General features: G+C 39.2%; 1 protein-coding gene across 1 annotated transcript in view; it reads right to left on the reverse strand.

The window, feature by feature from the left end:
• Positions 1–265: 265 nt before the first annotated feature.
• Positions 266–24,446, reverse strand: part of phf14 (PHD finger protein 14) — an 88,897-nt gene continuing 64,716 nt past the window's right edge. Inside the window, exons 17-18 of the mRNA XM_062436280.1 lie at positions 21,981–22,098; positions 266–1,261 (exon numbers count right to left, since the gene is read on the reverse strand). Of these exons, the coding sequence (XP_062292264.1) occupies positions 1,187–1,261; positions 21,981–22,098 (193 nt within the window). The 3' untranslated portion in view covers positions 266–1,186. The remainder of the gene's footprint in view (positions 1,262–21,980; positions 22,099–24,446) is intronic.

Below are 24,446 nucleotides of genomic sequence, written 5' to 3' on the forward strand. Positions count from 1 at the left end.
TGAAGTCTATCTGAATACAGCCAGAGTCTATAGAGTAAAAGCTGCCTGTAATGTTCCTTCATATTCTCTACACAAAATGTCTCGTTGTCAATTGAATGTGTGAATCAAATAAGAGTATTCTGGGTCACATCTTCACATAACAATTATGAGCTGCTGCTGTTGCGTCACTTCATTGAATCAGACACCAAGAAACACACCGATTGAAGAATTCAAACATTTAATGTGTGTGTATCAGTGATAGACAAGCAAACATTTTTTTGCAGTTTAGATTTATTGGCACTTTAAGGGATAATTCCAGGTTTACTGTGACAGTCTGATGGTTCTATGTCCTGACGGTCGTCTCTGGTCAAATCTGAAGATCCAGGAGCTCTCTGATAACAGTCATATAACCTCAATGTAACCACTGTTTTAATTACTTTTAATTTCTGCTAATGTATTCCCTTTTTTTTTAGCATCAAATGATGTGTATCAGTTCATTAGCTCCTGTATAATGTTCAGTTTACTGAAAGTGAGTGATTTCCAGAGTGAACATGAGACCACTCACAGGTCAAACAACCATCTGGCTAAGAAAAAGAAGAAGAAGAGCCCCAAAACTAATTCTACTTTACAAAGTATGTAAATACAATCTCTGAGTAGACACATTTCCTAAACATGGAAGATTTCATTACAAATCTAATGACAAAATATATATCGGTATGTAGCATGTAAAGATACAGAAAACCAAAGATTAAAAAAAACATATTACATACATACGTGTACATGAGAAAATAAGTAGGTATTTTTAAATGGGGGGGGGGGGAGGGGGGGAGTAGGGAGATATGCATAAGATACTCTGTGTGGACATGCTGTCTGATGATAATTAGTGTATGAAAATAGATTGCATGGAAAGTGTCATAAATATATCAGCTGGCTGCTTCATGAAGGTGTCTGTCCAGCGCCGTCCATAAAAAGTACAAACTCTACCCTTGAATCTAAAGATTTCACCATTCACATAGTGTTTTTTTTCTTTCTTCTAAAATACCTTCTGCTTGCTAAACTATCTGGAGTGAAAGCTAAATGCTGGCTGTCTAGAAACTTTGGGAGGCTAGTAGAAAGTTACGTGTGCTATATCGTCTGAACACAAATGCTAAGACTGGAGGTGAAGAAGCCACAGAGCTGTGGTGTGTTTGTGTCCTGTCGCTCCCACTCAATTAGGAATCTCCTGCTCTGTCGTTTCCTCTTTAACGGACTCGTCTTCCTCCAGATGCTCCTCGTCTTCCTCCTGGAAACACACGACACATTGTAATGTCATATATAACACATCTGAGCTGGCGCTGCATCACTCTTTCTTTCATATGCTTTATTTATTGCCATCATTTTATTTTATGCATCTTGTGCATGTAATCTACATAGTGAAGTCACCCAGTGATACAACATAATAACAATTCATTAATATAGCGGTTAGTTCAAGTAAATCAATTCATTTTAAATTCATAGAAAAAGAGAAGGAAAACAATTAATTAAACTTTGCAATATGGGTCCCAAGTTGGTTTGTCTGCAGTTTCCATGGTAACCTGTGTTTGCCCACATGGGCTCCAAATGGATTCTGACTGGGTTTCAGGGGGGGCCCATCTGAGTGAGTTACACATGTGGGGCCCATGTTTCTGAAACATATGGGGCCCATACAATTTGCCCTGTTTATGCCCATGCTAGCTTAGCCCGCTTACATCCCTTATGGGGCTCATACAGTCAACCCACTTGGGCTTCACATGTGGCCCATTTTACTGAAAACATGTGGGACCTGCAAGATTTGCCCAAGTCAAGCCCATGCCCACTCAGTATCCACATAGCCCACATTTAACCCATGTGGGGCCCATATGGACATGCTGGCTGGGTCTGAAACCAAAGAGCAGTCATTTATAAACAGTAAGAAGTTACAATTTAAAGTTTTATGGCTCAGTGTCATTTTTTCGTCAGTTATTTGTGCAGAAAAACACAAATTCATGGCTGACTTTCATACACTTCAGTTAAGACAACAGACTGAAACCATTTTTAATTTAAGACTTGGAGAAACAATGAATTTGAAAACCAGAATAGATGACAAATGGCCAGAGATGTGGATCTTGACACTGATATACAACTACTGATTTTGTATCTTCTTAAGAGAAATTGAACGTTTTGTTTAATGTCACAATGAAATGAACATGGGTGGGCTTTAGCTACGAGTGGGATTTTTAACCCTTACATACTGTTCAGAGTCACATTTTGCCTGTTTTTACATCTGAAACCTGTGAAAATACTTTTTTCCTTTAAAGCTGAAATGTGCCGACTTTTTCTAATGTGACTCAGAATACAAAAAAGGAAATATTTCAACTTTTAAAAAATAATTTTGTGTGTCTTTGACCCATATTTATCCAAAAATCATTATTCAAAAATGTTCATTCTTCACATTCAATATAATTGGTTGAGATACTTCAGTTCTCCTGTTAACTGTAACATCCGACCATTATACATTGTGACTAAAAAAAAAAACTAAAAACTAAAGTCTGCTCTCTAAAAGCTTCATTAAGGATTAATCACACATTGATCTGTGACTGAGGAGGTATTTATGAATGATTTGTGGTTCAAAGGTTTGGTTAAGAGACTCATTATGAGGTAATACAGTGCTGTGTCAGAATATGAACAGTATGTGAGGATTAAAAGTAACTACACACTGAAAGTCAACCAGCACACAGACCTATGATAATTATGTTTTTGACTTATTATACAATAACATAATTATCAGCATCATCATGTCTATATATGGACTTACTGTATGATACATGGACATGACTTGATCATTTGTTTGACCTCAATGTTGCCACACTTCACATTAGCAGCTAAGAGGCTCTGAAAAAAGCTAGTAAGTGGACCTGATCGCAAAAAAAACTAAAAACTGTTCTATTGTCCACTTTGATTATTTGATGACCAAACCTGCTGTGTTGTACATCCTGGAAGATCCTCCACCAACCACACAGCCTTGACTTTTTAAAAAAATAAACTACAAAACAGCTTCTAAATGCAAATGTGAGTTATAAAACCAACAGAGAGCGAGTCCCCGACAGAGAGCAGGCGTCATAGTGGGTGGCCCAAGAAGCCAGCTAATTTAGTAAAGCAGATAAAATGAAAGTGACAGTGGTGAGAGCTGCAGCGGTGATTAAACGACTCTGACAGATACAATTATCCCCCCTCCAGAGGTTAATAAACACATCTACACACTAGAATGTGTGATCACAGGTTAGGATCTGCAGCCTAGAACACCTCATGAATCCTCCAGCCAGCTGAGAGCACACATTAGTCAGCTTCTAATTCTCTGTCAATCAAGCACAGTTTCACCCCCTTATGGATTCTTTGTGTACTCACTGAAATACACAGACAGTTAAACATTGTGAACTTTTCTCCTATTCTGGCACATTCTGTTTTTCCCTGCCTACAAAACTGCTTCAAAACTACCTCTAAAGAACAAATCATACCTTATGTCTGACTGTCGCCCTCAAGGCCGGTCACTGGGGAAGCAGTTTTTAATCCTGCAACACCCCGACTGTGTGCTCACTAATTAGATAAAAGTGTTTGAAAAGCCGAGCTTCAGAATACATCTTTAAACAATAGATTGTTCAAATGGGGAATTTCACCAGCAGACTCATTTATTATTAGACTCCAGGGCAAGAGAAGCACATAACTGTTCATATTTCTGTTATACTACAAAACAAAGACTTTCTCATCTTTAAAAAACACAATTCCCCCAAACATTTGGTCTGAAGATTCTTTAAGCTGTAATTATATCTTGGAAATGATATTTGTTTCAAGTTGTTGAACAAGTTTAACAAGACTAAGAGTCTACAGCCATGTTAGCAGCTATGTGAGGCCATGTTTAGGGCTAAATGCTAATGTCAGAATGCTAACATGCTAATGTACAGTAGATAATCTTTACCAACTTAGTTAAGTTTATTTTGGTCATAAAACTCAAATACACATGTATGAATAAAGTAAATAATCATACGTCCTTGTGTTTCTTCATCTCCCTTACATAGTTTAGCATGTTTACATGGCATGCTAACATTTGCTAACTAGCGCTTTACACAATGTACAGCTGAGGCATGAATGTCATTAGTTTTTCAGATATTTTTGTTATTGAAAAAACTTGTTTTCATGGACAAAAAAAAGGTACATTTATCAATTTATCCTGAGGCGGACCTGAATGTTTGTACCACATGTCATGACAATCCAACCAATAGTCAAGACATTTCAGTCTGGTTGACCAATCCTGTTGCCATCCTTCAAACATGCTGCTAGTGTGGCTGAAAACACAGAAACCCTTTTTCTTATTTTCTTAAACCCAAACTAATATAATATATAATATATATATAATACTAACTCATGTTTTATAGATATCTGAATAAAATATTATAACATAATGTCAATGTTAATGGTGTGAGTGCTACAAAAATGATACATAACAATAATATCCTTTTAACAAGTCTACGTTCTGTGCAAATGTTTACTATATGAAGTCTTAGAGCTGTTACACACCTGGTTTGAAATTACATTTTTTATGTGAAAACCAAAACATATTTGAGATAAAATTGCACAAGTTCTCATGTTCTACTATATTTCATTTTTGTGCAACTGGTCAGCAAAAAACCGTTTCCTCTTCCTGTCATTCTTTTGTATCTGACACAAGGTCTTATTATACATGTACACTAAAATGCGGACTCAGCACTGCCTCAGCCTCCACTCCACTCATCTTTCACTGGTGAAACACTCAGTCTGACACCAAAGTTTCCTCAGAAACAACCCAACAAACTAAAGTTGTTTCTATCACACAAAGTTACATCTAGACAACAAGAAGGAACACACAAAAAATAATTGAACAACCTGCTTGAGTTTTGTGTGAATATTTCAAACGTACATCTGGAATTGGAAATATTTAATGGTGCTTTCTGTAACCACAAGCATACGGTGTGGCTATGGTTGCTATAGGACTGTCATGACAACTTATCGTTCACTCTGATATCCGCAATAGAGTGACATCATCATATTACTGGATGATTTTAGCTTATCGTATCACATCCTATGCAAAGAGCTGCCATAAGACCCAATATGTCAAACCATAGACACTCTCTGTCCAATATTCTTACAGAAGCACAGTGAGGTTCATAACACCTTATAACACTTCAGACAAACTGCATTATGAAGCCTTACCATGCATTACACATATTTTATAATGTATGTACCGACATGTAATGGTGCTTTCTGTAACCATAAGCAGTGTTGCCATGGTTGCTATACAGCTTGTCTACTTCGATATCCGCAATAGAGCTACATCATTATATGACTGGATGATTTTAGCTCATCATGGACACATTGGTATCAACTTATGAAGTAATTTAAAAAAGTGTAGTCTAGTGTTGCACAGGGATATAATAACTACAGATTGGTCCAACAGTAAATTATCCATAAACCTAAAGTTGTTAGAGCAAACTGTAGCTAACACTCTTTATAAATGTACCTGATAGTCTTTACCGGTGAAGCGAATATCAGTAAATATGTCATAGTGAAGCCTCCAGTGAAAACATGTATGTGATAATGCAGAGTGAAATTGAACATGTCAACAGATGAAGATGAAGATGAGCTGAACTCGGTGTTTTTCCTGCGTTCTGCTGTCAGTAAATCAAAGTCGAGGATGCGCGGAGCTGTTTGGCGGCGGTTGTTAAGGCATGTGTCGAAACAGTAAATTAAGGTTAGGGTTAATGCAAAGGACGGTCCGTATATCATCTCTTTACTAACAGGAACCTTGTCGGAGCCTCTGGAGCAGTCTTGATATGCAGTCTTCCCCCGGAGAAAAATATGCCACTTTTTCCTGAACTCTGGATACTTTCTAGTGCTGGTCCATAGGGCTGATATAAATCTAGCTGTGGGGTGACACCTCATGAACTCCGCCATCGTATACACTGGTGCCATCCACCAAATCTCCCTGACAAGCCTGCCAATTTTCCAATTACCTGTGGCGCCATCCGTTATCAGAGGGCCAGTCAGCTCTTAAATGGGAAACAAGAGGGGAGGAGGGGCCAGCGCATGCTAACTATCTCATAAAGCCAGAAATGTGCCTCCCATGCCTCCTCCTTCACTGATTTAGTGTCTGTCCCTGGGGAGAGGGGTGACACCAGTCCTCCTGGCCTCTCGGGGGGCCTTCACAGGATTTCACATGCGCTCTTTATCCTCCCCACTCCAACCCCTCATCCACCTATCACTCCTCGCTCTGCCTCGGGGAAGGCAGACGGGTGGTTGGTATTATCCTGCTGTCTGTCTGCCCACAGAGCTTCCTCCAGTCTGGGTAGGAGGGCGGCGGCAGCAGCAGGGAGAGGAGAGACGAGGGGCCAATCTTCATCTGTTTTCATGTTTCTGTGAATTTCAGCGAAATGCCGCGCTGGAAGTGATACTAGATCTGAAGATTACCTTTTGGTAGGGAGCGCTCCCTCATTTATCCGCCCTTATAGTCAGGCTTATGGAGTGAGTCTACAGAGATTGCCTGTGTGCTGTGCAATTTAAAGTGTCAGAGAGACGGAGAAAATGAGCTGTTAGTCATATTTGAAATGCACACATCACCTGGGGAATATCTGAAGAGTTGCTTGGGGAGGGGGCTCATTCCACATATGAGATAGCGTGGAGCAGTTCATCATATTATAATTTTGTAACCCTGCTCCGTCATGTGTGACAGAAGTATTGAGCTGCATTGAAATATCTATATTGCTCTTAAATGATCTGAACCTTTTTGTGAACAGGAGCATTATTATTATCATTATTATTATTCAAAGCTTTTTTTGGCCACTTGGGGGCAGCAGAGCAAGCTGTAAACACAACACTCATATATTATCACCTTATAAAACTTATATGACAAAGGTTGATAAACAGATGCTAATTTACATATTGATGATGTAATATGTAGCATTCATTTGTAACACCCGGGAAAAAGATAAGAGAGAGTGTATTTTTTAGCTTTTACATCACTCATTTTTCAACAATCAACATCAATCAATCAAAATCAACAGATTTGCTGAGTCCAGCATGTTTACATATTCTATTTTTTTTACTGATGTTCATTAATGTGCTCTGTCCCTATTAAATAAACAAACACATATAGTACTCTATACCCAAGTAGTTGAAAGAAAAGCCAACCTCATCACAGAGGATCCCTCCATCCTCCTGTACAAGTCTGTCCAGTGTCTACCAGCAGACTGCTACATAAAACCCCTCTGACCAAAAAACTGTCTGAATGTGAAATGATGGTGAGCCATGTCTAAGATGAATTTCTGTCACGACAGACATAACGTTTCTGAATCTGAATGTGAATAAATACCAAATAGTGTATGATTACACTAAATGTGCAATGAATCATGCTGCATCAGGTCATCATATCTTAAATGTTGCTGTTTAAAATTATGGCTGCAACTAACCATTATTTCATTATTCATGTATCAGCCAGTTGTTCAGTTTATACAATGTAAGAAAATGATGATGATGTTTGAGTGACGGACTAATAATCTAAAAGCCAAATATATCAAATGGTATTAAAAAGGGAAACATGTGATCAATTGTGATAAATAGCTTCAGATGACTAGATGGACTTGAGCTGGGACAGAAGACAGAGAGCACTTAAAGCAGCAATGTTCTGACTTCTCCTGCTCACTCACTGTGGACTGAAGAATCTGAGGTACATAAGTATGGAGCAGAGCTGTGCAGCAGTGGACCTGCTACAGATGTTTGCTTTGTGGAGAGCAGAGAGGCAGACCCTCCCCCTTCTAACAGGCCTGCAGGAGCTGATGGGCTCTAGCATTGTGGGATATCTCCATCAGTTCCCTCTGGGGAGACGAGGGAGAGGAGAGAGGAGGGCGGGTTTGTTTTTTCCACGCTCACTTTCTATAGGCTGGCAGTTCCCTCTGGCGCTTATATATACATATATGATAATGAAATGGAACATTTAACATTCTGGTGGAGGTTTTAAAGGGCAGCAGTAGAGTGAGAGGAGAGCTTAGACTGAGCCCTAGGTGGCAACAAAGACCAGTACAGCTGTAATGGTGACCCCCCCCCCCCAAACACACACACACACACACACACACACACAAAAGAGGGAGATCTGCTAAGCACACACTCTATGCAATCAGCCTCATAAACTTGGGATTATATTTACACTGTAAAAGAATGTTAATGTTTAACACGGCACACATTAAGAAGCTTTCCTTTATCAACACTATACAGTCCTCAAAAGAATTAGCAGTTAATTAGTGACTGATTAACTTATCATGTCTTCTACTTTCACTGTATGTATTTATGAGTAGAGCCCGACCGATGCCCATACTAATATTAGGGAGTAAAAAAAATGCTGATATTGATGTATTGGTCAATAATCTTACAGAGTGTGTATTTAAAACGCACACCTTTTGAAACGCGGTTATCAAACACTTGTGATAAAGCTATGTGATGGAGGCTATAAACACAGTGCACTGAAACAGTAAACTACCATTTTTGATGAATCAATTATTATTTGGTTCATAACGTCTTAAAATAGTGAAAAATGTTGACCACCGTTTCCTAAAACCAAAGATGACGTCCTCAAATGTCCCAACCAGCAGTCCACACTAACACATATTCACTTTACTACAATAAAAGACTAAAAAAAACAACAACCCAAAATATTCACATTTTAAAAGCTGGAATAAAAAAAAAAAAGAAGACTCCAAATGATGAATTGATTATCAAACTAATAGAATAATCAGTATACCGGACGTACTGGTTTTACACACTGATCAGCTATGAATCAGATCTTTATGATGACATAGACTTTTACAGCCTAAAGCTGAATTCTTGTGAAGCCCCCATTCACTTCTATTATATTCATACTCAGACAATATATCAAGATCAATTCGTTTTCAAAAGATTATGAAGTTATTTAAATGTAACATCAGTCATGTAGGTGTTCCATATAGAAAGCCTAACAAGTGTTATCCTCTCTGATGCAACAGCTGTAAACTAGAAACGCCTGTAAACAGACTATATACTGTACATTATTATTATAGTAACACTTGTTTTTATGTGTCAGTGTATTTACATTGTCAGTTTACAGTATGAGCTAACGATGCACATCAGTAGACATAAGTATGTGTGATGGATTTTCATGATGTCATCAGACTTGGTGGTATGTTGGGTCACTGTGTGTCATTTTGTATTTTTTTCCTACTGCTTTAATTACTGCATTTCATTACATTGTCATTATGAGGTCATTGTAAGAGACTCTCATGTTGTATACTGCTGTACTCTAAATTCTTGTACTGTTTGTGGCTCAGCACTTGAAAAGAATTGTGGCTGTTAAATCCTCTAAAAACAACCCCAGAGACATTAATAAAATTTACGAAAAACAACAGCACATTTGGTAGCTGGAATGTGTGTGTGTGTGTGTGTGTGTGTGTGTGTGTGTGTGTGCGTGCGTGCGTGCTCACTGGCATCTTGTTGCCATTCAAGAGATGACACAATTGCAGTGGGTCATAAACAGCGGCTTCATTAGGCTGTTGAGGCAGTGCGTTACGCGCTACATTTAACCACCTCTGCCCCCAGCCCTCCTCCCCAACCCTGCACTCCTGCTCCTCAGCACCCACAAACCAGTCATCAAGGAGCACAATTAAATTTCATGACTGCGCATATTTGCAATTCCCATTTCATTTATTACAAAGGGCATTCTTTAATGTCCAATTTTTTGTCTCCAAGAAACGTATTTTCCATTTTAGTGAGGCATGACTGATACCGAGGTGAACTTACTAGGCGACGCCTAATTTAATCAGAGGTAAAATGCACAAGCAGGTTTTTTCTTTTTATCGCCTCATCAGATAACCACAGATGCTTCCTACAACAGGATATACAGTCTGGGGAAGAAGAGAGCTACTTTCTCTCTGTTTTCCAATTTGAAGCATTTAGAATAAAGCAGTGAATCATAAATAGGTCTGAGTGCTCAGGCACTGTGTGTGTGTGTGTCTCTGAGCTGAGGACACACAACATGTCAAAGAGAAAATAACAGAAAATGCTTCTAAGATAAAACAAAGAGGAGAAGAGAGTTCTGGCTACGTGGTGAACATGTATTCCTCTACATAGAGCCATCTGTGGCTCACCACCACTGTTTTACACCTGTTAGAGTCATTAATGATAGAAATGATGAAAAAAATAATGAAATGTTAAATACTTTCATGAATTTGAGAAACATCACTTCAGTCAGTTTTACAAAGCTCACATTTACCTCACAACACTGTTTATTGCTTTTGTTTAGCCTCTCATTCCCTGTTCTTAAAGTCATAACTCATAACTCACTTCCACATACTGACTCTGTGTGACTTACACTCTGCAGGGGTAGCCATATCTCTAAATGTCTACCATGGATATACCAAGAAATCACAGGAAAATCTTGCTCCTTTTAACTTCACAATCTAGCCTGATCATCATCATCATCACAATTGGAAGTTTCCTTCACTATCGAAGTAATCCAATGATAGTTGTTTGAGTGTTAAGAGGAATGGCTGTTGCTCATGAGGTAGAGCGGTCATCCATTAATGGGAAGATTGGTGATTCGGTTCCCCGCTCCTCCGCAGTCCACATGTTGATGCGTCTTTGGGCAAGACACCTAACCCCAAATTGCTCCCGACGGCTGCACCAACACTGTATGAATATATGTGAATGTCATTTCCCTTGGCACCCTGTCATCAGTGTGTGAATGGGTGAATGTGACTTGTAGTGTAAAAGTGCTTTGAGTGGTCAAAAGACTAGAAAAATGCTATATAAGTACAGTCCATTTACCAGTTTACTTATAACTTATTTACTTATATTCCTTTTTATGCTGCAACCCACCAAAATACCAACAAGTACAGGCTAAATACATGTCAGAGTGAGTTTCAGGCCTTCAGTGCTGAAGGTTCCTATAATGACCCAGTAAAGGGTGAGAAGCTCTGCAGCAGACAGCAGTGAGATATATGTACAGTAGTAGTAAGTAGCAGAGGTAACAGAGGAATGGAGACTTCAGCAGGCTGGAGTCTATGAAGCCTTTCTGTTATGAACAAGAGACTTTCTGCCGATCCCCATTAGTGTGATTTATAGCATCGATGAGACACAGTCCTGCACACCAGCACTGTGTTAAATGTATGTGTCTGTACAGTAAGTGTGTGGCTCAACACATGCACATATATGAGCAATCCAGCCAAATCTTTACATAGCCAAGATTCATCATGATGCAGTTTGTTCATACAGTGAAATAATCAGGAAAATCTAATGACTATTAATTTGACATATAAAGACAGGCTGAACAAATAGCATGCACTTTGTAGCACTATGCCAACCAGGTACATGCTACAAGGTTTTCTACTCTATGAAATGTGTGATTAGTCACAGTAAAGTGCTGAATGATGCTGGGCTCACCTTTTTTCCGACATCCTCTAAAACATCAACCCTGCAATTAGTGTTGGATTCCAACAACCAGTTCCAGCGTCCAGATATGCTAATCTTCCATTCTCACACATCTCTTATTGAACACTTTATCTCTACATGCTTTCTTATTAGCAAACAGTGATGTACAAAACATTCAGGTAAATAAGCTGCTGTCGCTTTTGCTGATTTAATAGCCAAACATAATATCTGCTTATAATATGGGCCCGAGCACAAAAGTGCCAAGGCCTCAGGACCATGCATTGAAGGTAGTGAGAAAAACACTGATTCTTAAAGCATACTTCTGAATATTATATTCCATTCCTGCCAAGTCCATTCCACTAGTTGCCACCAAATCTTACACACTGGTCCTTTAATGCCGCAAGTGATAATTATTTTGTAGTACTGATGACTATTCAATAAATCAATAACATGTCAAGAAAATGGCATTACATTCACTTTGTCTGACCAGCAGTTCAAGGACCAAATATATTTAGTTTACGCTCTAGATGCTGGAACCAGGTAAAATGTTGTATTTTTGCTCAAAGAGCGGTTTAAACAATGAACCAATTATTACGGCTTATATTCTGTTGCTGTCTGAACTAACTGACCAATAATTGAAGCTTTACTCTGTTTTAAATGCACAAATTACAGTCCATTATATATCTATAGTGCGTCTGTATTTTACTGTAAAGGGTTCAGCAACAAAAATGTAAAACTCAAGTTTATTATGTATTGAGTTGAAGTGTTGTGTCTCTGTACAGTATGCCATTAAAATCCAGCATGCTTTCTGCCCACGCAGCAGGACTCATGCAGGGACTTGTGGGAATGTTATCTTAACGAAGGCTGGTAGCGCTGCTGCTCGGTGTTTGCTTCACTGTTCACGGCCATAAAACACTGAGGAGGTCCGAAAAGCGGCCTCATGTACGCTCTCTGCTAAAAGGGTTATTAGAATGGAGCCAGGTCCAGAGAAATGAACTGCCGTGGCCAACGGGGACCCCCGACAACAATCGCACTAGCCTGTTTACTCCACAAATTGGCCCCTGAGTGGGGCATGGGCGTCTGTAGCGCCTAGTTAAAGTGATTGAGGTGACTCCTAGCCATCGATTTTCCCTTCATCTTCGGCGTCCCGCCTGGCCACCCTTGACCATGTCCTGTGCTCCCTGCAGACTAGTTTAGCTGCCCCTGCTCGCCTTTAAATCACATTAAACTACGGTTAAACTTTGGCCACGACTAAAAGACAACCATCATTGATGAGGTTATCATGCTTTAAGCACCTCACGCGCTTGAGTAAAAGCCTCGACCGTTCGGCTTATTGATCGCACAGTCCTTACGGCATTAACGTTGAACTTGAATACAGATAAGAGAACGTAGAAAGCAACAAATTCAACTCATACTCAGGGATTTATCTTCATTCCATAAATGCACCAATGATACTGATTAAACCAATCAGACCGCTAATGAAAAACGCCTCATTGAGGAAAAACACAAAAACAGGTTAAAGGTTAGATTTTTCTACTGAGATAGAAACCCACTGACTGAGGAGTTGGCACAAATGCAAATTCCCTCTGCCTCACTCTAAATACCAGAACATCTGATGAGTAATGATGCCTATTTTTCTTTCAATTTACTCTATATAGTAAAGTCAGCCAAGCGTGACACTTCATTAAGTTAATTAGGCTAACTTAATTACAGTCTTTCACAGGTCAGCCGATGAAGCTTCTGATTGATGGCGCAGCTTGTAAAGGTAATCTTCATCTGAATTGCAAATGACATCAAAACGTACATCAGCTGCTACACACCATAAAAAAAAAGACAAACTGACTCATAAACACACTGCAGTCAGAAAAAGGCAAACACATAATCGTCATATGAACATGAACACAGCTGAATCCTCTGAGGTCATAAAACAACTTCAAATACAAAGTGTTTGCTGAGTAGGAGTGGGCCTGCGGGCTGTGGAGGAAGTGAAGAAAAATGAAACTTTTACGGACAGTAATTTCAACAGTTGCAATCCTTTTGATGACAACAAGTCTAAGTGCAGCTAAAGTAGTGCATCCCACACAAGTTCACAGTTGAGTACTTTAAACACTGCCTGAGCAACTTTAAGAGCTTTTGGCATTTCAAACCTTTTATCCAAATCTTCTGGTGTGATTCACCGTGGAGCCCAGCATGCCAGGCAGCGCTGCAAGGGTGTAAATAAAGCCTTAAACAGGCGCCCCTTGGCACAGTAACAGGCTTGAATTAAAGGCCATCCATATATTACGGAAAGACAGTCACTTTATTACTGAAATCAATTCGGCGAGGGCCTGGGGCGACAGCGGGAGGGATGTGGCCTTGGTCAGAGCGAGGTTTATCTAAGCCAAGCAGGCCGAGAGAAACACAGCATCTATAATGAACTCAAGCTTGTCTAATAAAGCCTTTTATTGCCTCTTTGCACAACAGAAACATGTGTGCTGTGGCACAAACGCTCAGCTCCCGCATTTTTCTGCAACACTGTAAACCAGCAGCTTCTCTGTAATTACCGCTGCTCTAGAACCTCGAACAATACGAGCAAATCACAGAGACAAATCATCATCAAAATGATATTTTGTTATTAATCAAGACCTCGAGACTGAATCCCATTTACTGTGACCTTTAGTGAGAGACAAAACAAGAAACAGCAACAGAAACAAGAAAGACCTCTGTCTCAAGGTTTGTTTTCTTTGGCGGGAAATATAGAAGGTACAATTACTTTGTTGTGTATTTGTAATAGGTTTAATCACAAAGCCAAAATACAAAAGAACACAAAGAAGATTCATAAAGTTTAGACCAAGAACTTTGATTCTAATTGAACCAGCTCTGAGAAACGATTGAAAAATCTGAGTTTTCGAGGGGAGATTACAGACTGTGAACACTATCTTCCAATATAGATAGCTACCTCCATGAAAAACTGTAAAAAATGGCCTCGAAAATAACAACAAGTGTAAATGAGGTGATGCAGCTGGACACTGTGGAGTGGTTGTTGTGAGTCGACTTTCAGAAATAACGACTCATAAGTCGGATTGTTTCTTCAATCGTTTCACAAAATCTTGAAGGATTGTTTCCACTACTGCAGCCATGGCTGGATCTACCATACGGGCAGTCTGGGCAAGTACCCAAGGGCCCTTAAGCAGAAAGGGGCCCTCAATGATTGGATTGTCAAGTTCTACTCTTCTATTCTATTCTTTACAAATATGACCCATTCTCTTGATGTTAATAATTATGATCACTGTCAGAAACCTAGTATGTCCAAAACAAAATAAGGAGTTACAAGGTCTTTACATGGCAGCAGCGTTATCCAGAAAGGATTGATTGCAGGTATCGCTTGATGGGAGACATTTCGATACTACTTGGTATCGATTTATTTCACTCAATACCTTTATTTGATTGTATTGATCAAAATAGCTGTCAATCAACTAATCATTCCAACTCTAATCTAGTACAACTATTATAAGGACATAACTGCCTGAAACAGGGTGCCATTATTCCCATTCGTACACAATATCCCTCTTCATGACAGTAAATACAAATAGCAAAGTCTAACATCCAGAAACAGGATTTTTGAACAAGAGATGAAACCAAACCGTGGTCAGCATCACATACTGTAAGATCCTCCATGCCAACTCTTGTGTACGTCTTCCTTCAGATGTCCTACATCTTCCTCTTAGATAAGAGCAGTGTCTGTAAGGAGCTCTGGCAAATCACTGCCTGTACCATTCTCTGTAACCGACTGTCAGACAGAGGGGTTGACCCCCCGCTATCTCTGCCAGCAGCTGGATCTCAGTTGCAACGATCAGGTAATATTCTGCACTTAATGCTGGCATTTAAGAAACATTCTCCCCCCCCACAGGCAAAAGCGGTGCGTGGCTTGGCATTTAAAAGCAGATAATAAAACTTTCTTTAAATACAGCTCTCATCTCAGAGTGCTTTTTAGATGCCCTTAGTGGAGTCAATTATCTCCCCACACTTGCTATTACTGAGAAACTCTGAGCACCTTGCGCCTTAAAAGGTCTGTACACCATGCTTTTTCAAAAATGTCACTATCTTAACTGCCTCTCAAAATGTAGACCCTGCAATATTAAAAAAAAAATGAAGTACACATGTTGGCTTCTTTCATTCATTTGTTGCTTAAACATGCCTTTTCAAAATGCTTGATGAGCTCAAAATGGAATAGTAAAACTCTTTCAGAATCGTTGACCATTCTGCTCTTATTTCTACCAGCTAGGCTTTCCAAAGTAGAGAATAAACACACTGCTATAACCAACTCTTTGAACAGGCTTACAGTTATTGACACGAGTGATCTTTGCTCTCTAAAGTCAAAAGAGAACACATTTCCTTTACACTAATTTGTCACATCAACACAGCAAACGTTATTCTCCTGTCACCAGTGAAATGTCGCCCCCTACTCTGGGGGCACGGAGAGCTGAAGCCTGGAGGTGCTGCGATTTGATGTAAACAAGTGGGAGGGAGGGAGGGAGGAGGAGGCGGGGAGCAACTTCATAGGGACAAGATACTCCAGAGGGAATGAGATACACAATGTGTGAAGCGCTGCGGAACGAGTGACACGGCACAGAGTTGAGGGGGAGAGAACCACAGAAACTGGCTTGATATTTATTATTTGTCTTTACTGTCTACAGAATAAAAGTAGAATAGGTCTGTACCTCCCCGACCAATGATCGGGGAGGGGAATACAGCACCCCTGTATTCCCTCAGGGATTTGAACTGCAGTAAATATTTACAGAAATACACAAATCCATATTCTTTATGTTTGTTAGATCAGAGATGGGTCACACTGTGAGGACTATGTCGACTGTCCTCGCCAGAAAAATGACAGTATTGGTTGATTTTTGAAAAACAACCGATGTTTACACACTCCCTGACATTCGACGTAATATATTTGCAAGAATGATAAAGAAAGGTATATGTTGTTATAGAGCCATAAAACCTCTTAGAACAGAAGGTAAGATCGATAGTTGTGTCGATTCATTATTTAATTCTTGGGTTTGATAGCCAGCTGGGGCACGGCCTGACTTGTTCTCCCTGTACTTACATGGGATTCCTCTGGGTGCTCTGGTTTCTTCCCATTGTTAAAAAAAACATGTATGATAGGTTAGTTCTCCTGTCAACACCTGTGACAAACCCACAAACTTCAGTTAAATCCTTCCACAACCACAAACCATGGATTACCAGACCCATCTGATATGCCATAAACACATACACTGCAGCCTACAACGTAGGGCTACAGGAATAAAGTGGAAGTACAATTCCTGGAGGGCAATCCCAGAAGCATGTGACAAGGTCTAAGAACTATGACGGATTACAAGCCCTACTCTCAACACTAGAGTACCCAAGAGCTATGTCTTGAGTCCCCTTGTAGCCACTTTTGACTCCAACACCATCATCAAGTTTCCTCATGACACAGCTGCGTTGGGCATGATTGTCACACATAACGATGAAAAGGCCTACCTGAAAGAAGTATAGGACCTGACCCACTGGAGTCAGGACAACAACCTGATCCTGAACATCAGCAAGACTAAGGAGCTGATGGACAGTGGACTTTGAAGCAGGGAAGGAACTATCGACCTTAATACCCCGACGTGAAGAGGGTGAACAGCTTCAATCACACTGGTGTCCACATCACCAAGGGGCCTGTGCTGGCTACTGCATACTGACTTAGTGGTAAGAAAGCCAAGGCAGAGACTGATCCACCTCCAGGTATTCCTTCAAATACTGAGGAATTTCCATCGTCCTCACAGGGAACATCACTGCCTGGTACGAAAATAGAACTAAGCAGGACCACAAAGGCCCTGCAATGAGTCGTTCATTTGGCTTAACAGACAATATGTGATGCTTTACCCTGTCAGAAAGATATTTACACCAAGCACTGTGAGTATAAGGCTAGGAGAGTCATTAAGGATCCCAACCAACCATAATGGCCTTGTCCAGTTGCTGCAGTCGGGAGGAAAGTACCAGATACACCAGGCCAGCCTCTCAGTGGTCAGGCCAGTAGGATCCTAGGTCAGGTCATGGCCTTAGACTGAGCCCACCCCCCCACCCCAATCATACATATTATTACTATACTATTTAAACTCTTTTTAATACACAAATTGATCTGGTGGAATTGCATGTCACTGTGATTGTACATGTAACACAGACAGACAGACAGACAGCCAGCCAGACAGACAGACAGACAGCCAGACAGACAGCCAGCCAGACAGACAGACAGACAGACACATCAGCATTGTTCTGTCTTTACATAGAACAAAGATTAGAGTTTTAGCCTCTATACTGGTAAGACTCTAATCACAGAGAAGTTGCCAGTTTGTTGTTTCTGTGCAACATAAATAGTGATATTGTACATACGATAAAATTCTCAAGTGTCTCACAGGGTTTATGTTATCATGTATTAATGTTCTGTTTAAAAATGCAGAGTATTAATATGTTCTGGCTCAGGCTGATTAAACAGGACTGGACCTGCAGGTCCTCTAGGAGCCTTACTGTCTCTTCAGACTGCCAGTAAGCAGTTTGGTTTAATCCCAGTGTCCTCCTCCTCCTTCAACTACTCCTGTTAGCAGCTGTTTTTTTCTGTTGGTATTCTAGCAGCCTTCTCTCTACCACTTCTGACAAGAACAGCACAGCCCTCCATATTAACACCAGCGAACCAATTCAAGCCTTTATTCTTCCATTTTGAGAGTTTTACTTTAAAAGATAACATATAGATGTAACATACTGTATGGACTATGATATCTTGTCAGTCCAGAGAACACATATTTATCTACATATCTATACATAAAAGGTTTTATCTTTTTTTTCTGCTGTATCTTTTGTGAGTATTCTATTTGTAAAAATAGAAGATATCTATGTAGAAAACTGGTGAAGTCTATATATTGCTTTCAGGTTGGATCTAGTTTAGTTTAGTTTTAGTTTAGTAGCTTTATTATCATTATATTGAGGGTTAGACAACAATATAACGAAATGTAGATATCACTCCCTGAGCCATAAGAACATTTTAAAAAATTAAAAACAATTTAAGACATAAATAAAACATTGATAATCTATAAGATCAATAAAGTGAAATATGCAATATAAAAAGGTGCAAACACAGCAAACAGTAGCAATTCTTGTTGTAACAGTAGGCCACACTCCAGTGAGTGTGTGTGGGTGAGTGGGATGAGGGGATCAGGACGTGTTCATTAGTTTAACAGCTGGGGAAAGAAGCTGTTTTTCAGTCTCAGTGTTTCTGAGGCTACAACTGGGGATGCTAACGTCAGAAAATGTAAAATCCTACACTTGGTTTCACTTGATTCATTCCGTGTTGCGTCTGAGCTGTCTAATCACTTACATATCTGTTCTGCTGTCATTTTCAGCCACTGTAGCCGCTGCAGTAGCAGTTGCCTGGAGCAGGCGATGTATTTCATGTAAATCAAATGAATATGTCGATTTATGAGTTGTTAGTTTTGACTCACAACTCGTACAGCTGCGTCGATGTCTTAATTCACACGTTTCTGCAAGGTTATTGATCTTGACGATTTAAAAATAATGACATCAGTGTTTAAATGACATATAAAAAACTATACAATTCAGACACTAAAACTAAGGATATAAGCACATCAAGATGCAGCGGCTGTTTCTTCTCAACAGAACTGTGCTGAGGTTCATTAGAAGTTAGAGAGTAATCCCAGCCGACAGGAAGTAACCCTAAATGACCTTCTGGATAAAAGAAGACAGATGTTCACATTTGATACTGAAGCCTGTTATTTATATTCAGTTTTTTTGAGTATTCTTTATTGGTATGAAGAGCTTAACTATGGCAAAGAGCACAGATAGGTCCACCACTTTAGCCAAGTAAGAGTAAATTAATAAATGTAATATGCTGCTTATTATATTACAGAATATCTACATGTGTGTAGGGTTAGATGCACAGTGCGTCCACTACGTTTCTTAAATGCCAACATTAAATCAACATCCATGTAAAAGCACATATTTGATTATTATAGATTTTCAGCACTTAATATTTAAAGAGAGCTTTAACCTTTTGGCTTTTATAATTCACCTCCTCTGCTCCCATCAATCAACCCCCATTTTACACATAGATGAAGTCTAGCAGGACAGAGTACTGGTTGGTAGAGAGATGGAAATAGGGATACATTTATCAATTAGGTTGAGAAGCAGCCAAATGTTACCGTTTATTACTAAATAATTCAACCAAAACAGGAAAACAACTAAACAAAAAGAAAACAGCTAAATATTTGTGTACGGGATGATGTGTTTTTTATTGTGTATATTCATACAAATCTAATCCTGGTTTTTAGTCTCTTTTGTAGATACACATTTAGGGCCTGATTTACTAAAGGTTTGCGTGTGTAGAAACGTGTGCAAGCTGATCTACTAACGCAGCACACTGAGGTTTGTGTCTTTCAACTGTGTAAGATAATACGCGCTGTCCAGTACGTGTTAGTACGTTTACCATAATGAATGTAATATTAGTAGTTTACCGTAATGAATGTAATATGAGGCGTTTCAACCCCAGTGTGTAAAATACAGGGAGGAGAAAATGCTAATATGTTATTTAGCACACGCATTGTGATTTACCAAACCTGAAGGTATTATTTCTGACGCTAACTGCGTCTATAAATAATACCTTTGAAGGACAGGTATTAACCGGCTGTTACTATGGAGACGAGGAGACGGAGACACAATGACAGAATACACACAGGACGGAGTTTTTCCACCTGTGTTAATATTTCTGGAGTGGAATATTTGTGGTTTTACTAACAGCATTGACTTTGTCACTAATACTCTCCATATGTGGGTTTCTCTGGTAATATTAGTTTTTGTTATAACTCAATATATTAGTTAACCTCTTCCACTAGAACCTGATCACATTTCATTTTGTTCTTGCAGCTTTCTGCTCGTCCAAACTCTCCATAAAGACACAAAACCCTCATTTAAATACTGCTGTCTCCTCCCTGTTGCACCTGTTTTCATTTACACAGTTATTCTTATTATTCTTAGTAGATCACCCGCAAAACGCACGCAAACGAGACGTGCAATCTATTGCACTGTGCACGCAATTTAGTACCCACTATTTGGGATCTTAGTAAATCAGGCCCTCAGTGTTCTATTTTAAATCATTGTTATTCATTATCATAGAATTCCAGTAAGTGATAGGAGACTTGCAATGACCCGGCAGATACAGAATAATGCCTTAAGATTCACAGAAATATTAGAACTGCAAGTCAGTACCTCCAGGAATCTGTGATTTTGTAATTAACGCAAATTCATGAAATCTCGGTAGTAGTAGTATTAACCACGACTTTTAAATTACAGCAACTTTTCCACATGAAATGGACAAATCAACAGTTGGACCAATTGTAACATTTCGTATCGTGGTCATTTATGTCATCGCACTGCTATTCAGCATGGGTTCAGGTGGAATGTGGACAATTCTCCCCTGCCAATAAAAATTATTAAATTTTAAATAATTCCATTATGTTTAACACAACAGTGGAGGGAACCTGTTTTATACTCATTGTAACACTGTGGTAGACCACATGTGGCAATCCTCAATGAAAAGTCATTTTAGGAAAGTGTCTGTAATAAATAAACAACACAGGCAAATCCCTGTGACTAAAGAAGCTACACCAGGGTTATTATAGTTTTGAAAGTTTCATTAGTTTTTATTTGTATTCAGTTTTTCAGTGTCTTTTTTAATTTCAGTTAAGTTTTAGTTAGTTAAGCAAGCGATTAAGCAGTTTCAGTTTAATTTTTATTTTGAGGAATTATATTCTCATATTGGGCAGTGACGTTTTTCTACCTGGAATTAAATTGCACGTCTAGCATCTTCTTGTGCGTTATGCGGCAGCCACACTGCTGCCACCTACTGGAAGCAGCCCGTTATCTCAAAAAGTCAAACTGAACAGGACACAGTAAAAAAAAAACAAGCTGATCTTATGTTTAGTTTTAGTTTTGCATTGTTCATTGTAGTTTTTATTTAGTTCGTTTTATAAAAAACTATCATATTTATTTTTATTTCAGTTAACTAAATTATTTTTTCATTGCTAGTTTTAGTTTTAGTTTTAGTCTAAGTGTTAACTATAATAACCCTGGGTTGCATATATGCTTTTTGTTGAAGGAAGTGTAGTGTAAAAAAAAAAATTGCATTATTTTCATTGCAAATCCTATTACAATTTTTTTGAGAAAAGCTGCAAAACAAGTATTTTTGGCTGCAATAATCACAAAAAACTGCAAAATCCTGGAAAATACTGACAAATGGGTAATGAGTCAAATGAAAGTTGTCTGTATTGATTTAAAACAGATCTATTAATTCTATCAAATTAAAATATTTTACCAAATGAGTACAAACCAAACACAAAGCAAAATACTCTTATTGAGATATTGAAGCAAGCCAGCCAAACCCACACTGAGTTCTACACACACACAGACACACAGACACACAGACACAGACACACACACACACTCACCTTGGAGGAGGATGTGTCACACTCCTGGCAGATCCAGCCATATCCCGTCTGCTTGGGGGATTTCTTCAGTGGGGGGTCCAGACACCCGAAGTGATAACAGAGCCGGCACTCGTCACACCTGAAGCACACACACACACACACACACACATAGGAAGGGCACGTGTTACGTCTCACATAAATAAAGCCGCCGCCTTCAAATGATGAGGCCGGCTCAGGAGCGATGATGGATGACGACAGGGCAGGTAGTTGTCAGTTATGAGACTTTCTTAATGCATTCTAAAGTTCCTCTAATCACCCCGCTGCCTTGACCTTACACAGCTATTGACCGTCCAATGGTTCGTATCAACGGCCAGATAAATACAGGCCTTGTTAGTGTCAGATAAATGCCTGCCAGGCTTCCTGAAGCTGCTCTGACTCTGTGTCCTCAATGAAGTAACAAGGGGTCAAACAACAGAGGACACACAAGACAAAATACGCTTAGAAGAGTTGTTTTTGATTGTTTGGTATTCCCTCATTTACTGAATTTAAAATGCACCAGCAGATAATTCCAAAAGCAATTGGGATGAAAATATGTGCTGGAACACCAAGCAGGTTGTATTGTATCAGATTGTTCTAATCTGTACACACACAAAATGTAAAAATGACAGTTTGTAGTTTTGAAACTATGTTGAAAGTATTTCTTGATGATCAGCAGGTTATCCATCCACCCCGTACTTCTTTACATTCTCAGCAGTTATAGCACTGGCTTTAGTACAGGTCACTGTACATTCACAATGACGGATTGTGGGGTTTGGGGTTCTGATAGTCAGTTCAATTTTGTATTTGAAAAATATCTGCATTCGTTAAGCTCTTCTCTTATCAAACCTCCTTAATATAAAGCATTAGGAAACATAAAGGTAGCAGCTTCTTATTTTAACCTGATTGTTTCTGTCTCTGCTTTAAATGACAGAAATCACCAGCAGCAGATTAGATCAGCTGCAGCTAATTAACATTAACTCTGAAACAGCTCAAAGGAAAAGATGGTTCTATAATGAACGTGCTCTCTGACAAAGATTGTTTGCGAGTGAAGAGACATCACTCTGCAACATCGCTGTACCAATGCCAGTGGACTGCGTGCTATTATAAGAGTGGAGAGTCTTCTCTAGAAGAACGATGATGGTATCAGCTGAAGTTACAGTAGGTTACATCTCTTCACTGAATGTGTTAAATGAACATATATAATGCTGCTCTGCTCATTTACAGGTTGTGAATATTTAATCAGGCTACAAGAAAAACCTGTTATGTGGCTGCCTTGAACTCTGCCAACAACAGTTCATTAGATGTTATACGTTGTACTTATTTTAGACTTTAGTTACTTGCAGAAGTTGAAAAGTAAAGCTAATAAGATTCTATAAGTCTACTCAATACTGCAGTCAAATTCAGTAACATGCTATTGAACCACATCCCAAAGCTTCCAAAAACTTCCAACTTCACTGTGATGTCATCAAGAAACAGTCTTCAGTTTAGTTTCACAGGTATAGATGGATGGATGGATGGATGGATGGATGGATGGATGGATGGATGGATGGATGGATGGATGGATGGATGGATGGATGGATGGATGGATAGATAGATCTTTATTGTCATTGCAAGTATACAATGAAACTATGTTTGAGCAGCCCAACTGCAGCATAAATATAAAGATAATATAAAATACACACCTGACCCATATCCATGACCACATACATATTCATACACATACCCATAAAAACTATAAATACATATATTATTGCACTATTTATTTGGTCATAAACCAAATGAACATACTTAGAATGAATAAAGAATAGTGAGTTATTAGAATGTATTCTCTGGGAACCATGAACACCTAAATCAGATTACATGGAATTCCGTTCATCCAAAAGTGGTGAATTTCATGTTTTTGAAGGATCAAATGAAGTCAAGCGAGTCTTCAAATAAATGAGATTCTTAGCTACAAATTGAGAAAGTAAATCTATCTGTGGCAATTGTTTTATTTCCACTGTGTCATGCAGATTTCTTTGTAAAACATATCCACTATTAGATTCATATTTCCTTCAAACTGCTGCTACGGTGTCCTTTTTCATACACTGCTCATTTGTAGTTGATCTGGGTGGATCACTAAGGTCTCCAAAGTGTCTCTGAACCCTGCAGACACACTTTTCATTATTGTTGTCTCGATGTGTTTCTCACCCCCTCGCGCTGTCCTCTTTTTCTCTGGTAATGGAGACGAATAGAGAGCGAGTTCAGGTTGACCTCCCTGGCTGTTGCCTGCTGTTATCAGATTTTCATTGGAGAATGTGAATCTCCTTCATTGATTAGGACATAATTGGCTCTAATTGTGGAGTGTGTGTGTGTGTTTACCAGGCAGGGGGCGGCTTGTTGAAGGGCAGTCCATCTCATAAATGATTAAAAGAAAAGTCTGTTCTCTTTGTGTTACGGTCACAGGTT

This window comes from Scomber scombrus, chromosome 16 (genome assembly GCF_963691925.1).
Source record: "Scomber scombrus chromosome 16, fScoSco1.1, whole genome shotgun sequence".
NCBI classification, from domain to species: Eukaryota; Metazoa; Chordata; class Actinopteri; order Scombriformes; family Scombridae; genus Scomber; species Scomber scombrus.